At 43.0% G+C, this 17382-nt stretch overlaps 1 protein-coding gene and 1 non-coding gene across 6 annotated transcripts in view; both read left to right on the forward strand.

The window, feature by feature from the left end:
• ATG16L1 (autophagy related 16 like 1) overlaps positions 1 to 17382 on the forward strand; it is a 36353-nt gene extending 18971 nt beyond the window's left edge. For all 5 annotated transcript variants that reach the window (XM_020787393.3, XM_020787394.3, XM_020787395.3 and 2 more), the window contains 9 exons: positions 17 to 122; positions 6303 to 6373; positions 7484 to 7555; positions 8857 to 8977; positions 10622 to 10727; positions 12149 to 12298; positions 13476 to 13523; positions 15129 to 15230; positions 15444 to 17382. In XM_020787393.3, coding sequence (XP_020643052.3) covers positions 17 to 122; positions 6303 to 6373; positions 7484 to 7555; positions 8857 to 8977; positions 10622 to 10727; positions 12149 to 12298; positions 13476 to 13523; positions 15129 to 15230; positions 15444 to 15537 — 870 coding nt within the window. In that variant the 3' untranslated portion in view covers positions 15538 to 17382. The remainder of the gene's footprint in view (positions 1 to 16; positions 123 to 6302; positions 6374 to 7483; positions 7556 to 8856; positions 8978 to 10621; positions 10728 to 12148; positions 12299 to 13475; positions 13524 to 15128; positions 15231 to 15443) is intronic.
• Positions 6632 to 6897, forward strand: LOC140706272 (small Cajal body-specific RNA 6). Its single transcript, XR_012085912.2, has one exon.

A 17382-nucleotide genomic window follows, 5' to 3' on the forward strand; every position in this document is an offset into this window, starting at 1 on the left:
CATCTGTATTCCCCAGGATGCTCATGATGGGGAGGTGAATGCGGTGCAGTTCAGTCCTGGCTCTCGGTTACTGGCAACAGGCGGCTTGGACAGGAGAGTCAAACTCTGGGAAGTCTCTGGAGGTAAGTCCCTGAAAGGGAAGCAGTTCAGGGAAGTTAATGTGTGCCATGCTTTCAGACTCTGCCAAACAAAACAAATTTCCTCCAAAGACTATTTGCAGAATTGATTTCTTCAGAATGATTGTCTAGTTCTGCAGTTCTGGTGCAGAATTGATAAGCTTAGAGAGAACTAATGCAAAGCTGTAGCAAGAAGGTTGGGTTTGGATTGAAGATGAAAAGGAGATGATAATGTGACTATTCTAGATGTGTTTACTACTCAGAAAGGGAACATTCATAGCAGCAGTGGTTCTGCACATGTCCTGCATGCGCAAAATTTCAGGTTCAGTCTACAGTGTGTGCAGTCAAAAATATCTTGGGCAGCATGGCTGAGAAAAGCCTCTCTCTGCCAAAGACACTAGAAGGTGCTGCTGCCTTTCACTGTACAGTTCTGGGCCTGATGAACCAAAGGTCTGTCTTGATTGTACACTTCATACAGTCAAGAAAACTGGACTAACTTAATCCTGGAGGCACTTAAATTGTGAGACGAATTGTGTGTTTCGTATTGTTACTGATGTTACCTGTCTGTCATGGGTTTGGAGGGAAAGTTCCATCCTATGGGGAGTGGAAGGCGGGACATCAGGAGGAGGGGCTGTACTGTATATATATGTGGAGCGTGTGTGGAGAAGTTAGGAGAAGCTGGAGAAGAGCTGAGAGCAGAAGCTTGAGTGGGAGTCTGTGTGTCAGACAGGGTACTACTGTGTGTCAGTCAGTACCAACCTGATAGGTTCAGGTGTCTGTATGGTTAGCCAGAACTGATAGGTTCAGGGTCTGTGCTTCAAGTTAAGTGTTCTGGGTGAACCAAACTGTGTGTATGTATGAGTGAGACTAAGCCACGTTACTGTATCTTATTCACTTGATCCTTTTATTTTTCCCTGTGTGTTATTTAATAAACCTTGTTCTTTTATTTAGTAAAAATCCATCCCTGGTCTGTGTGACTTCTTATAGGGAATGGTTGGTGGCAGCTTAGTGAAACTGTGGCATATCCCAGTAGGTCTGGGTTTGTCACATTGATTGGTGTCCAGCGTGTGGGATACGACTGGTCCAGTTGTCCAGTGGTACAGCAAAGCCTTGGCAAGTGTGCCCAGAGCAAGGGGGGTCTAGTCAGGGACAATCTGAGAGCACGTAGGTAATCTTCTAGGTGTACCTCACGGGGGGGTGCGCTAGTAGAAGAACGTGTAACCTCAGATTGGGGACTAGATTAGGGAGCTCTGAGGCAGCCTGTTTTGGCGGGAAAAAAGCTGAGGCAAAACTGTGTAGTAGCAGTGATCTAGCCTGCCTGCTGAGAGGCCTAGCAGAGGGGGGTAGACTCTGGCTCGCAACTGTTGCAAGTCAGTGCTGAAGAACAGCAGCAATCTATAAGAAGGCTGGTTCTGAGGCAAAAGAGAAAAAAAAAAAAAGAAAAAGTGGTCGCTTTATTTTGAGGCTTGACTTTTGAGAGCAGCCTGTTCTGGGGGGGGAATTATGCCCTTGACTCGAAGCCAAATGGCAGAAATGGGTGAAGTGAAAGACCCCCAGGTAGACCAAGGTTCTGAGGATGAATTTGGCTCAGTGCAGGGTGACAGCACGGGAGAACAGAACCCAGAACTCAGAAAATTGCTCATAGCCCAACAGCATGAACTGAGGGTGAGGGAGATGGAGCAAAGGGAAAGAGAGAAACAAAGACAATTTGAAATGGAATTGCAGAGAGAGAGAATGGAAAGAGAAGAAAGATTGGAGAGAGAGAAAATGGCGTTTGAGTTAAGAAAATTGGAACTGATGAATCAGAACAATAATAACAATAGGGATTCTGAGGGAGGCCAATTGTCTAAAGCTGACCTGAAGAAATTCCCTGTGTACCACAAGGGAGATTGTCCTGAGGTGTTCTTTTCCCTAGTGGAAAGAGCGTTTGTGGACTTCTCAGTAAAGGAAACTGAGAAGATGACCATCATGCGATCTTTAATCAGTGGCAGCCTGGCAGAAGTCTATGCAGAGATGCCACAGGAACTGATGAAAGATTTTGCAGAGTTTAAAAAACTGGTGTTTGCCAGACATGGGATAAATGCGGAACAGCTGAGGCAAAGATTCAGGTCAATCACCAAGAAACCAGAGCAGACTTTTACCCAAGTGGGGGCCCAATTGGTGAGGCTGCTAGAGAAATGGCTATCTCAGGAGGGGACAGAGACCTTTCAGCAGCTCAAAGACTTGATAGCGCTGGAACAGTTCTATTCAGTCCTGCATGGGGAACTGAAATTCCAGGTGAGGGAAAGGAAACCGAAATCTGTGGCAGAAGCAGCCGAGATCGCAGATTTTATTTACCAGATAAGAAAACCCTTAGGTGCTGAGTGGAAATCTGTAGATAAACCCAAAGAAACCTACAGCAAGTACTCTCAGGGACCAGGGAAAAGCCAGCAAGGGGGAGGGGCCCATGGTGAAGGGAAGCCCTCAGACATGAAACCAAGACCTCAGATTTTGGAGGGAAAACCAAAACAAGATGAGAAAGACTCAAAATATAGCAGAAAATGTTATTTCTGTCAGGGAAAGGGCCATCTAATCTCAGAGTGTGAGAAATTAAAGCAGCTAAAAGGAATTGTGCCTCAGGATTCGAGTGGAACCAAGCCAAAAGCTGTGTTCTGTGTCCAGAAAGAGCAAAGCCCCTTGTCACTGAGGGAGCCTGTTGCCATGGCTACTCAATCTGGAACAGTTACATCTGCTGATCAGGCTGAGGAAAATGGTCCTCTTGTGGAGGTCAAGCGCTGCTTGCTCGTGAGAACAGATTCTCAGTTGTTTGAAACAGCAGGGGTGGACGTAGGAATACTTGACCATCAGTATCGGGGGTTGAGGGACACTTGTTCCCAGGTGACCCTGTGCCATCCAGATATTATTCCTAGGGAATATATAATCCCAAATGAGAGCATGAAGGTGGCAGGGATTGAGGGGCAGGTGATCTCACTGCCAGTAGCGGAGGTACCTGTGAACTTTCAAGGCTGGAGGGGAGTTTGGCGGCTAGCGATTTCATCGACTCTGCCAGCAGCCGTGCTCGTGGGAAATGACCTGGCTGAACATGTGAAACGGGTGCTAGTGATTACACGCTCACAAGCCACCACGGGGACAGTTCAGGGGGGTACTGATGAGCCAGAGACGGAAGCAGAGGGGAGTTCAGAAGCTGTGGTGGAAACCTTAACCACAGACAGCCGATTTGGCCAAGAGCAAAAGGCAGACGCCACTCTCCAAAAGTGTTTTGAACAGGTGACTGACGCCCAGCTAACACCTGAAACCCCAGTGAGATTTCTAGAGAAAAAGGGGATTTTATATAGAGAGACCCTGAGGAATATCTCAAAAGGGGGAGATGGAATCAGAAGTCAGCTAGTGGTACCTGAAAAGTATCGCCCCATGATCTTACTAAGGGGGCACTCTGACATGTTTGCTGCGCACTTAGGGGTGAACAAACACAGCAGAGAATCACACAGAATTTTTACTGGCCTGACATAGGGAAGCAGATCAGGGAGTTCTGTAAACAATGTGATGTGTGTCAAAGGCAGGGGAATAGCCGCGACAGGACCAAAGCAAAGTTGTGCCCTTTGCCTGTGATTGACACTCCGTTCAAATGCATAGGGGTGGATATTGTGGGACCTTTGCCCAAGGCCACAAAGAGGGGGAACAGGTTCATTCTCACCATTGTGGACCATGCCACGAGGTACCCTGAAGCCATACCCTTGACTAACATTGAAACTAACACAGTGGCAGATGCCTTGGTGGGGTATATGTCCAGGATGGGATTTGCCTCAGAAATAATCACAGATTTGGGCGCATCGTTCACATCGAAGCTCATGAAACGCTTATGGCAAATCTGTGGAATTAAGCACAAGGAAACCACTGCCTATCACCCTGAAAGTAATGGGTTAACTGAGAAGTTCAATGGGACTCTAATGCGCATGATTAGGGCTTACTTGGCAGAGAATCCAAACAATTGGGACCAGAAGCTGCAATCCCTTTTGTTTGCTTATCGATCAGTGCCACAAGCCAGTACCGGGTTCAGTCCGTTTGAACTTTTGTTTGGGAGAAGGGTGAAAGGGCCACTTGATGTGATCAAACAAAATTGGGAGCAGATCACCCAGGATGACCCACAAGACGTTGTGACATACATAGGCACTTTAAGGAATGACTTAAAGAGAAACCTAGAGCTAGCAGCAGAGACCCTGCAAGCTCAAAAGGTCAGAAAGAAAGCTTGGGATGACCAGGAAGGCAGGGAGAGGCACTTTAACCCAGGGGAGGGAGTGCTTTGGCCTAGGCTCTGCAAAGAGAACAAACTGCAGCTGGGTAGCCCAGAAATAAAATACTTGGGTCACATAGTAGGGGGAGGAGTGATAAAACCCCTCGAGGCCAAGATAGAAGCAGTTCGTGATTGGCCCAGACCCAACACCAAGAACAAAGTCAAATCATTTCTTGGGTTGGTGGGCTACTACAGAAAGTTCATCCCGAGGTTTAGCGAGATTGCGGCTCCGCTGACCGATCTGACGAGGAAGAAGACTGATGACCGCATCCCGTGGACCAGCGACTGTGAGGCGGCGTTCCAGAGGTTGAAGGAGGCGCTCGTCCAGTATCCAGTGCTGCGTGCTCCAGACTTCGACCGGGAGTTCATCATCTACACCGATGCGTCTAACAGCGGGGTAGGAGCAGTTCTTTGCCAGGAGGATGAGAATGGTGACCAGCATCCAGTGTCCTACCTGAGTAGGAAACTCCAGAAAGGTGAGAGACATCTGGCAACCGTGGAGAAGGAGTGCCTGGCCATAGTCTACGCGATCCAGAAGGCCAAGCCTTACATCTGGGGAAGACATTTTGTTCTGTGCACTGACCATTCACCACTGCAATGGTTAATGACAATGAAAACCCACAATAGCAAACTTATGAGGTGGGCTTTAAACCTACAGGACTATGACTTTGAAGTGAAGGTGGTCAGAGGGTCAGTGAACTGTGTTGCTGACGCCTTGTCAAGAAGACCTGAAGAATGAAGACGGCGAAAGAAACATGGACTATGTATATATTTTGATGACAAAAAGTCAAATGTGTCTGTTTATTAAACATGTTGGTTTGTATGAATAAAGGTAACGTGATGTATTGTAAATGGTAAATGTTTAACTTCGAGTGTAAGTATAAGTAAGTATGATATTGTATGTATAACTGTTTTTGTGTGTTTTAACCAGGTTGTTTTTTTGGAGAAAAGCACTTTTAGCTTTCCCCCTACAAAACAACTTATAAAGAGGGGAGGTGTTACATACAGCACTGATGTTACCTGTCTGTCATGGGTTTGGAGGGAAAGTTCCATCCTATGGGGAGTGGAAGGCGGGACATCAGGAGGAGGGGCTGTACTGTATATATATGTGGAGCGTGTGTGGAGAAGTTAGGAGAAGCTGGAGAAGAGCTGAGAGCAGAAGCTTGAGTGGGAGTCTGTGTGTCAGACAGGGTACTACTGTGTGTCAGTCAGTACCAACCTGATAGGTTCAGGTGTCTGTATGGTTAGCCAGAACTGATAGGTTCAGGGTCTGTGCTTCAAGTTAAGTGTTCTGGGTGAACCAAACTGTGTGTATGTATGAGTGAGACTAAGCCACGTTACTGTATCTTATTCACTTGATCCTTTTATTTTTCCCTGTGTGTTATTTAATAAACCTTGTTCTTTTATTTAGTAAAAATCCATCCCTGGTCTGTGTGACTTCTTATAGGGAATGGTTGGTGGCAGCTTAGTGAAACTGTGGCATATCCCAGTAGGTCTGGGTTTGTCACAGTGTTTACTACTCAGAAAGGGAACATTCATAGCAGCAGTGGTTCTGCACATGTCCTGCATGCGCAAAATTTCAGGTTCAGTCTACAGTGTGTGCAGTCAAAAATACCTTGGGCAGCATGGCTGAGAAAAGCCTCTCTCTGCCAAAGACACTAGAAGGTGCTGCTGCCTTTCACTGTACAGTTCTGGGCCTGATGAACCAAAGGTCTGTCTTGATTGTACACTTCATACAGTCAAGAAAACTGGACTAACTTAATCCTGGAGGCACTTAAATTGTGAGACGAATTGTGTGTTTCGTATTGTTGCAGTATTATTCTTTGGCTGCATGAAGCAGACGTAGAGTTGTACTTCATCCTGTCTCTGAACTCCTGTTCCTTTTTGCACTGCAGACAACAGTGAATTGAAAGGCTCCTTGTCTGGCAGTAATGCGGGGATTACAAGCGTAGAGTTTGATAGTGCCGTGAGTATGCCTGTTCCTTTAAAAAGTTTTTTCCATCCCAGACATTTTACAGAGATTAAAACAACATTAGCATCTCTTGTGGCAAAGCACTGTTTTATACTGACCTTTTCAGAAAATCCCTGATCTGGTAACATTTTCTGTCTGTATCATAATAATGCACACTAAGTATCAGCCAAGACAGGAAGTTGCTGTTTAATAGCTTTGAGACACTTGCCATTAATCATCCCCTGCCATCTCAAGCTAACAATGTTTTGCTGAGGTCAGTGATGAATAGTAAAAGGTCTGATGGGCTCAGTGGTTTTGCCTCCTTTACCGGTTCAACTCCCAGCAGTTTCTCTTCCATCAAGCTCTAGATGTGCTGTGACTGGGAGGTCATTTGCTGACAAGTGGTGATATGTTCAGCTTGTGCTACTCGAGAGTATTGGGTAGACACTGCTGAAATTGCTATCCAACATAACAGATAAAGGAGTTTGAGGTACTGGACTCCCATCTGGGTATATGATCTCAAAATTTTAGCTGAGACCTCATGTAAAGCAAAGCATCTGTATTTCTTTCTCTCCTCCTCTCCTCTTTCATCCTGCATCCTGTCCTTCCCTACCTTGCGAGTTCGGTCAGATTACAGGGAATGGCCAGAAGAAGGCATAATGCAGGAGGTCAAGAGTAAATGACGTGGGGGCAATAAGTGAAGAAAATGGAGAACAAATAATGCGAAACAGGGTAATAAATGAGAAGAGCGAGAACTAGGGCAGAGGGATGCAGGTGTAATGAACAGATGCGTCAGTTCTCACGCAGAAAGCGATACAAAGACTTAATGGTAAGAACGTTGGCTTTCTTCACACCAAGAAGAAGGGAATAAGAGAGAGGTCAGAGCAAAGGCAAAGATTTAGAGAGCAAAGGCAAAGATTTAGGATAAGCTACTAAAGAGAGATCAGGAAGGAGTGACAGAATTTGGCAGTGACTTGAATCAGGATTATTGCAGCAGGTCACAAGACAGCTGAAAGCAGTATTTCTTAGGTATGGAGGATTGTGGACATGATGGTAGTTCTTATTTTTAAAAAAATCTCTACAAGGAGAATCCATTAAAAGAGGGCTTTAAACATGTTTCCACAGGGTTCTTATTTATTAGCAGCTTCAAATGATTTTGCCAGCAGGATCTGGACTGTAGATGATCATCGGTTACGGGTATGTATCTTCACCCCAGTAGCACAACATGTGTGGCTACTTCTCAGTAATCACCCTCTAGCTATATATACACAAAAGTGTGTTAGAAAATGTTAACTGTTATTCTTTATAACTTTCTACTATTGGTTTCTGGGGAGGAGAATTGCCATACTAGTTTTTTTTTTCCAGGGGGGGAAAGTGTGAGGTGTGTACTAAAGATCCTAAATTTTATTAGTGTAAACATTCATGGCCTATAACCATCAAATTCATCAAGTAAGCTGTGTGCCAAAAAAATTTATGCTAGACAACACTTCCTACTCTTTGAAGTGTCACAAGATTTTTTGTTAGTTTTGTACAACTGGACTACAAAAAATTCATTTACCTTATACATTAAATGAGCTCATGAAATCAAACAGATGGAGAAAGCGTGGTTGATAACTTGTGTTGCAGAATGAATGAAATTGGAAATTGAGATGTTAAATAGTTTACATAGGCTTGGAAACCAAGATGTTATCTAGTTTAACATGAAGGTTTTGAGGGCCTTCCTGAGAAATTAACATACTTTTGGAACTTTGTTTAAATGTATTTCTGTCTTAAAATACTTTGAGGGAGTACATTGGCTTTGGAAACAGCAAAATATATTAGCTGGGCAAATAAATCCAAAGGGCCTTTTGCTCCTTTTGTATTTTAGAAGTTGGTTTTGGTAAGCATGAAGAAATATATTCTTCTGTTGTTTTACCTAATCTGCTCCATTTTTGCCATGGTCCACGACAGCCTCACATGTAGATAGACCTAGGTCCAGGACTTGGCAACTGTACTTTAAATGTCTCTAGAAGAGGATGACAGATAGCGTTCAGGAGACACAGGAGGGTATGGCCTACTGGTCACTCAACAACTCTCACCATCACATGACCAACCGGAGCAGACTGGGGCCTCTGGTCAGTCAGTCACTCCCGGTATCAAATGGCTGACCAGCAGGGGTTTGGCCCTCCTCCTGCTCATGAAGGACACAGAGTCATAGTTTTGCTGCCCATTAACATCTGTGGAGGCTGTTTTCTGAAGAACGACAGCTCTCAGGAAGCAGTATAGCACCACCCACAACTTCATCTACACATTGTACATTTTGCAAAAAGGTATACTTGTATCACATGAGAGTCTGGGAGTCTTGAAAAGGGATAGAGCCCCTTCTCTCCACAGTTGCCTGCCCTTAAGTTTGAACTCTGTAGGTGTCTATACCTGTGCTGGACTCCTGAAGGATATGATTGAAGAACGAGCAACTGCTGCAAAGCCTGTTCTCTTACATGATGTCGGTTTCTTTCCAGCACACACTCACAGGGCATAGTGGAAAAGTCTTATCAGCTAAATTCCTCTTGGGCAATGCACGCATTGTGTCTGGGAGCCATGACAGAACCCTCAAGCTGTGGGACCTGCGCAGCAAAGTCTGTAAGGAAGCTGCTCACTTTTTTGTGTGTCTCCCCATGTATTGAATGGATAAGAACAGATGTACTATGGACTTAGTACATGCCAAAGTTTTCAAAACTGCTATTGTTTTTCATCCATTAAGATTAGGATGCCTATAAGAATCTAATCTAGTTTATTTGCGAAGGCTTTCACAGCCGGGATCTAATGGTTGTTGTGGATTTTTCAGGCTTTTTGGCCGTGTTCTGAAGGTTGTTCTTCCTAACGTTTCCCATCCCATTGCTTAGTGGAATAGGAAATGCTGCTGATACCCAAGGTCTCATTTTGGGTATTGGCAGTATCCCCCATTCCATTAAGTAATGCCAGTTGACGATGGCTTCAGAACTTGGAGAGCATCTTCCAATAACAAGGGAAAAAATGAAAGTTCTCAGATAGGTTTGACTTCATGATGCAATGCCTCTGTGCAGCCAATGTAGTAGCAGGAGGAAAATGGCTGGCCTACCTCCCTAAAGGGATTTGAGCTTATAACAGTCTCTTAAGAGCCCCAAACCCTGCAGAGATATCCAGAATGAAATATAATTTAAATACAGTGGTGCCCCGCATAGCGACGATAATCCATTCCAGATAAATCGTTGCTATCCGAAACAAAAAACCCCATAGGAACGCATTGAAACCCCTTCAATGCGTTCCTATGGGGATAAACTCCGCTATGCGGAAATCCTCCATACGGCCGGCATTTTCGCCGCCCGGTATGCGAGGGAAAGGGCGTGAAAATGCTGCGGGCGGCCATTTTTTCTTCCGCCGACCATTTTGGAACCGCCGATCAGCTGTTTCTAAATCATCGCAATGCGATATTTTCCCATTCAGAACATTGCAATGCGATCGCTTTTGCGATCGCAAAATCTGTATCGCTATGCAGATTCATCGTTAAACGGGGCACTCGTTATGCGAGGCACCACTGTATGTGTTTTGATTAGCTGAAAATGTGTTTGTTTCAGTGTTTCAGGGTTGGCAAATTTCAGGTTTCTGGGATAACTTTATTTTTTAAAAGATCAGTGTAATACAGATTCAGGAGCAAAATTGTGGGAAGACATATGTTAAGAATTAGGATTTCTCCAAGCAAAGGGGTCAGCCTAGGAATTTACAAGCAGTACCAGAAGCAGCCTCAGAAGTCATTTGCAGAAAAACCTACTCCTAATTTTTCTCCTGAATGTTTTCTTTCAGTGGGAAGGAGCAGATTTTAGTCATCACTAATCTTAAACAATGGGAATCGGACATGTATCCCACGAAAAGCCTGTTGCAACAGCAGAAAAACCCTGTTGACCAAAAGGGCTGGGCTGTCCAGTGTTCCTAATTAATCTAAGTTTTGTGAACCTTACGAAACTGTTGCATTCCTGTTGTTTTTTCTGTTCTTCAGTAGAAGACATGGGTGCTGTTTTGCCAATCTGCTTGAAATTCTTGGAAGGAGATAAGAAGAATGAGATACTAGTTTGCTTTAGAAACTAGAGGGGAATGCAGTGGATACCCTATGCAGGCTGGCCTTCTTTCTGGGCCATTGTAGATTGAGTGAATCGAATTAGATAAGGCCCCCTGGGTTCCATGTTTGATTGTGATTTTGGGTAAGGGAAAGGTACATCCAGTGACCCTACTGTGACTTCATTTTTGAAGGTATAAAGACTGTGTTTGCAGGCTCCAGCTGCAATGATCTAGTGTGCACTGAGCAGTGTGTGATGAGTGGGCACTTTGACAAGAAAATTCGTTTTTGGGATATTCGGTAAGCTCCTTTTTAAAAAACTGAACATTTCATGAAAAGCACATGAAGGAATGGAAGCTTTGTTGTCTATATATTGTATTCGAAATTATATGCATAATTTTGAATTTTTTAGCTGGAAAGTTCAATTCTGTAGAAGTAGATGTCTAAAGATGGGTTAATTATTCATTATCATTCTTTGCAACCTATTCAGAAGGGAGAACTGGGCATAACTGATATAGGAAAAAGCATGGACACATTTTTAAGAGGAATCTACACTGATATCTAATGTCAGTCTGTGGTTGTTCCCAAATACATTTTCACTGATCGTTATGAACTTGCATGATCATATCACCCAACCAAACAGCAGCATCTGCCACTTAGCAAATCCTGAACGTGAATCAAAATTCAGGCAAAGCTGTAAAAAACCTCCCTGAATAATCAGGGAACTAGACCTTTACAAGTTAAAATATAATTGGAGCTGGGGTGTGTGGCAAAATCATGCAGAGTCCATAAAGGTACGCTGCCTTTTACTTATTTGACAGGGAAGACAAACATCCCGGCTCCCACAGCTCATAGCGTGGTAAGTCACAACTAGAGTAGACCCACTGAATGAGTGGGGACCTGATGAGTCAGGTCCTCTACAAGTTCCATTGATTCAATGGGCTTACTCTAGGTGCACCTTACTACACTAAGCAAGAGGATTTCAGCCTCTGAGTAATGCTGTACTCAAAATAATAGATCAATTGCACAATTCTGGGGGACCTTAAAATTCAGGCTTTTTTGCAACTTGTGTCTGAGTGTTTTGTGCTTGGGTATAAAATAGAAAACACTTTTTAGAGCCATACCAAAACATAATGAGCTAGGAGAAATCTTTTGGAAAATAGATGAGATTTTTCTGGGAAGTCTCCAAGAAAGCTAGTAAATGCCAAACAATCTGAAATTTCAGATCAAGCTGAGATTAGTTTACCCAACATTATTTATTTACTGCAAATACAGTAGGACCCATTATATTCCAAAGAATGGTCTCTGGCTCCCTCTAGTCGCCAGTACTGGTAACTCCATCACATAAATATTTATTTCTGGGATTTTTCTTTTAATACAGTATTTCTTTTAATACTGCATTTTTTATTTTTTCAGACCATGGATAAGTGAAACTGCTGATATCAATCCTGCAGATATGGAGGTCCTACTGTATTAATGTCAGAGACATGATTATTTTTCAGTGCTAGCTAAAATGCTCATTTAAAAAATATATTTCCCTTGGTACAGCGGAGAAACCAACAAATCTTCAGTATATAATGTTAACCCTTATACTTACTCCCACTCTTTCCAGCTAGATGACATTAATATATTGTTAGCAAGACTGATACATTTATATATCAGAGAAAATAGAATTACAAGCTTTTATGGAAATGCTAACTCATATCCTCTTCCCTTTGTAGAACTCAGTGTGTAGTACGGGAAATTGAATTGCTGGGTAGAATTACCGCTTTAGATCTGAATCCAGAGAGAACAGAACTCCTCACCTGTTCTCGAGATGATCTATTAAAGATTATTGATCTCAGAGTCAATAATGTCAGACAGACTTTTAGGTGAGTACAGTTCTAGAAATGAATTGTCGAGTTATATGTTTGCTGTTTGCACAAGTTCCTTATGTCAAAGAAAAAGAATGCAGGATTTGCCCTGTTGATGTCTGGCAAAGTAATACAGTATGCTAACCAGGTCCTAGAAAACTTCTAGTCCTAGAAAACATGTTTTAGTGATCAAAATTACACAGTTTGAGAAATGTGTAAAGAACATGATTTACAAAGTTTGATTGAAGTCACTGACTGATGTGAAAAAAAATTAAAGGCCATTTGGTCCTCATAATACAAATGCAAGAACAGGCGATTTATTTACTAGACTACTGAAAAAAATCAACCAAACAATTAGCTTGTGACATTAATCCATCTTCCTCAGACTGTGCACCAAGGTTTTGTGGCTAGTGCAGAAAAAAGTATACAGTGGTGCCCCGCATGACGACAATAATGCATTCCGTTAAAATTACTGTACAGCAAAATCGTCATCATGCAAAAATAAAAACCCCATTGGAATGCATTGAAAACTGGTTAATGCATTCCAATGGGGGAAATACCTGCTTGTGCAGCAAAGATCCTCCATAGGGCGGCCATTTTGCGATCCCTGTCTTGGAGAAATAGGTCTGGAAAACAGCGGGGAGCCATTTTGCAAGCTGCCGATCAGCTGTTTTAAATCCTCACCTTGTGAACAATCGGTTCACGAAGCAGGGACCTAATCATCGTTAAACAGAAAACCCCATAGGAAACATTGTTTTGCGATCGCAAAAAAGGCATCGTCAAGCAATTTTGTCGTTTAACGGGGGAAGCATCTAGCGGGGCACCACTGTATATGATAGTCCCAATAATTTATGGCTGCTAATTCTGCCTCAAGTTAACTTTAACTAAAGGTGAGTAAAATGATACATTTTAAACTCATCTTAAGAAGCAAATTTGACACAGCCATCTGCCATGAAATTTTCAGACTCTCATATTATTTTTTCTGCACATCCACAAAATTTTGGTGCACAGCCTGAGGGAGACAGGTTAACATCAAAAGCTAGCTATTTGTTTGATATAAATAACTAATGTGACTCAGGGGTTTTTTCCAGTGATTTAGATCATTATTCAAAATAAACATTTAAATGGTCTTGATTTAGATCAGCCCACTCTGATTTCTATTGCACGGTTTCAGTTTTGTCTTGTTTTCCTTCAGTGCCCAGGGGTTTAAATGTGGATCTGATTGGACCAGAGTTGTATTCAGGTAAGACGCTAAACAAGCAGATCTAAAGGGAACTTGAGAGGGGAAAGTGATAATTTCTCCCTTTATTTCCTTGCAAGGCTGTGACTAATTTTTGCTCAAAAGAATGTCGCATTTTCTTATTAAGTAACTAGACGTCAACAAGAGGCGGATGAAATTTTTCTGTATAGGATGCCTAGAGGTATTTGGCAGAGTCCACGCAGCAAAAGAGCTGATCAGTAGATACTCGTTAACAAAAGTGAAAGGGAGAGAAGGACTTTGTACTCAGTTTCTTCATTAGATAAGGGAATTCCTAGAAGCTCTGACTACAACAAGATTATGCTTGCAATGATTAGCGAGAAGGGATTTGAAATGGAGTGCTCCATTACAACCTTAGATGCACTTTTACGTTTTCCTGCAAGAACAGTCATTCACAGAGCAGCTATGTAAATAATTTGTCTGAGAAAGTGGATTGTAATCCACAGAAACTCAAACTGAAACAAATATGTTAGTCTTTAAGGTGCCACCATACTTCTATTTTTGTTTCTATCTTTTAGTTGCACATGCTGAAACAGTAACAAAGCTACCTTTTTCAAAACAGCCAAAGTGGCGGGAAACGTTTAGAATTAATACCCTCACCAACTCTGCATTGAACTGTAGCTGAATATACTCTTCAAAGGAGCAAATCTCCACTATTCTGTAGTAGCTTCATTTTCTGAGGTTACCTCATTCCACATTCAGGAGGGTAACTGTTCTAACATTGACATATTGCAGGTCAATGTTTTTGAAATAGCATAAATTTACAGTGGTGCCTCGCACAACGAGCGCCCCGTAGAGCGATGAATTCGCTCTACGAGGATGTTTTTTCGATCGCTAATGCGATCATAGAGCGATGGCCTCTATGGCCGAAAATCGCACAGCGAAGGTCAGTAAGCGTTTCGCTTACCAACCTTCGCTTTGCGCCCCGCCGATCAGCTGTTCGGCGGGTCCAAAATGGCCGCCAGAAGCCTCAAAATGGCCGCCGGAAGCCCCAAAATGGCCGCGTGCAGCGTTTTCGCGCCCTCGTTAAGTGAGAGGAGGGTGCGAAAATGGCTGCCGGCCATTGGAAAAGCATCGCTGTACGGTGAGTAAAGCTGCTATTGGAACGCATTAAACTAAGTTTAATGCGTTCCAATGGCTTTTTCCTTCCCGTACAGCGATGCTTTCACACAGCGAGGGTTAATCCAGAACGGATTAACCTCGCTGTGCGAGGCACCACTGTATTATGAATTATTTGTAACTCAGTGGTCTTACTGTTTAATATTCAATCTGGAAAATTGGTATCTTGTTGGCTTTCATTTGTTGCATGGAAATTATTATTATCTCTCTTTGGATTTGGACCTAATTCTCTTCCATATCTGTCAGAAACAATCGCTTTAGCTTTCTGTGCTGAATCTCAGCTTGAAACAAAAAGCTTCAGACTTATTTCTGTGCTGTACACTTTTCTGGGAGGTTTTGATTAGATTTACCTAGTGATACAACATAACGAGCCTACTCTCAGTATACTACTCATCTGTACAAACAATAGACCTCAAAGTAAAACACATCTTTTTTTTCTCTCTTCCTTGCACCAAACCTATACTTTTTCAGCCCCGATGGAAACTATGTGGCAGCTGGCTCAGCAGAAGGATCACTCTATATTTGGAATGTGCTCACTGGAAAAGTGGAAAGGGTGCTTTCCAAACAGCACAGGTAAGGCAAGGGGATGCTATTGAACTGTGTGGTGGAGGGAAATGACCAGTAAGCTGAATCTATATGCTTCTTCAGTGATCACATACATTGATTTACTCAGTATATTCCTAGCTTGCATCATGATCCCTGAATAAACATGTGCACCTCAAATAAACAGCAATGCATGCCAGTAGGGGAAATGTTTAAATAAATTGATTTCATCCTTTGTTTCAGTAACTCCATCAATGCTGTAGCATGGTCACCCTCTGGAGCCCATGTGGTCAGTGTGGACAAAGGAAACAAGGCTGTGCTGTGGTCTGAATTTTGACTGAATTATCCAAAAACCAGCATGCCAAAAACCTGCATGGGAGGGTAATGGTCTGTGTCCATCCGGACAAGGCAGAAGTTGCAAGTCTGGCTCCAGTCAGTGATCTTTTGCTAAGTGTACAAGCGGCACTCTGGGAAAGAATCTCCTGATGTATCAGCCATGGAAGAAAAGCCCATCCCATCTAAAGTGCATTGCAAGCATTCAGCCTGGCAAAGGATTGGCCACATTGGTGGAGATCCAGTCATTTTTAAGATGTGCCATCTGTGCACTGGAAAGAGTTTCCTCACCAGACAGCTGTGCCAAATGGTTCCTGGAACAGTTCCTACAACACTTCAAGCTTTTGAGTGCTCTAGCAAAGTTCCTCTATGTCTTGAGTTTATGCATGAACCTGTGTCCTCTATTATGGGCTAGCTAAGATGAGAGGTGAAGGATTGTTAAACATAGGAAGGGGTGGGATCTTGACTGCAGTTGTACTGAAAGAAGCCAATAAATTTGGCAGTTGTGTCCGCAGAGCTACTAGCACTTAAATAAATCACAGTTCCCTGTATCAGCTTAACTTATATTAGAAAAAGATTTTCAGGCCTGTATCCTGCAGAGGCTTTCTGCCTGGTTTAGATGGAGAGTGGTAGAGAGCATTTTGATTTGACCCAGTTTGTCCTGGGTTTTAATTACGGGATCGAGCAAGAAGTGCTGCTGCTGCTGCGATGAAGAATGTATGACTTCAGCACCAATACCAAATATACGGTTACTTCTGCAGCCCAACCGTCCTTCTGTACTGAAGCCTCTTGTGCACAGAGGAGTCAGAGGATGATAGAGACCTGAATGTAAATGTCCTGGTGCTGGCAAATCCAGATCACTTGCCTCTGAAAAATGTGCAATATTATTTCTGTGTTGGAGCTTTCCCTTTGCCGTGGGCCAGGCTTGTTGGCCTGTGTCCCTTGGCACATAAATGCACAATATAATTGAGGATTACTAACTTGTGGCATTGAACGTTCATCCAGCCAAATACTTTTCCACATCTAGTGGGCTGTGAGACAAGCCACCAGCATTTAATTGCCTTTTAATTTGCACTTTAATTTTGCTTCCTTCCTAAGCTTGCTCTGTCAGGAAGTGTTTATATTGAAGGGCAGAGGTGAGCAGAATTTCTTGTGTCCGGGGCTTTAAGATGAAACCCCTTCATTTTGATAACTTCTGCAGAGAAAAATAGGAAGTACACAGGACAAACATTATTTATTGTATTAATCCGCCCACTAGTACTTGACTTATAAATAAACCTGTGTCCTGCTTCTAAATTGACACTGTTCTCCTCTTCTTCTTTTACTGTGGGTCTGCCAGGGAACATGGAGAGAGAAAGGATGGAGAGGACTGCATTCTCGGCCAAGCAGTTATGTCATGGGATATAAATTGTTAGAAGGGAGACAGGTTTGTGAGGAGGGAATAGGTTGGAGGCTCTTTAGGAGATGCTGGTGGACTATGCTTGCTAATGCATTCTGCTTCTTCCTATGAGCCACAAAAAGGGGAAGGCAAGAGAAAGAGAGCTTTTTAATTATTTCTTAATGTGCATAATAGCCTAGCTCAGCATTGCACTAGGGAATCTGCTTGTGAGGACAATGGAAGGTCAAGTGGGTTCTTCATATACCAGGAAGGGGCGGTGCTGGATAGAGCTTATGGGGCTTAAGTTATTTTCAATGCACTCTACAGCGTTTTCTTTCTCTCTCCAATATGCTCAGCATGGCTCACAATAGTCTTAACATTTTTTCCTATTTGATTTGTCTTGCTTCTTTCTAATGCTCTGTACAAAAACAGTGTTTAATAATTAAAATTAAGTGGCATCAAAAATTTCAA

The sequence above is a fragment of the Pogona vitticeps genome, chromosome 3 (genome assembly GCF_051106095.1).
Source record: "Pogona vitticeps strain Pit_001003342236 chromosome 3, PviZW2.1, whole genome shotgun sequence".
In the NCBI taxonomy this organism is placed as follows: domain Eukaryota; kingdom Metazoa; phylum Chordata; class Lepidosauria; order Squamata; family Agamidae; genus Pogona; species Pogona vitticeps.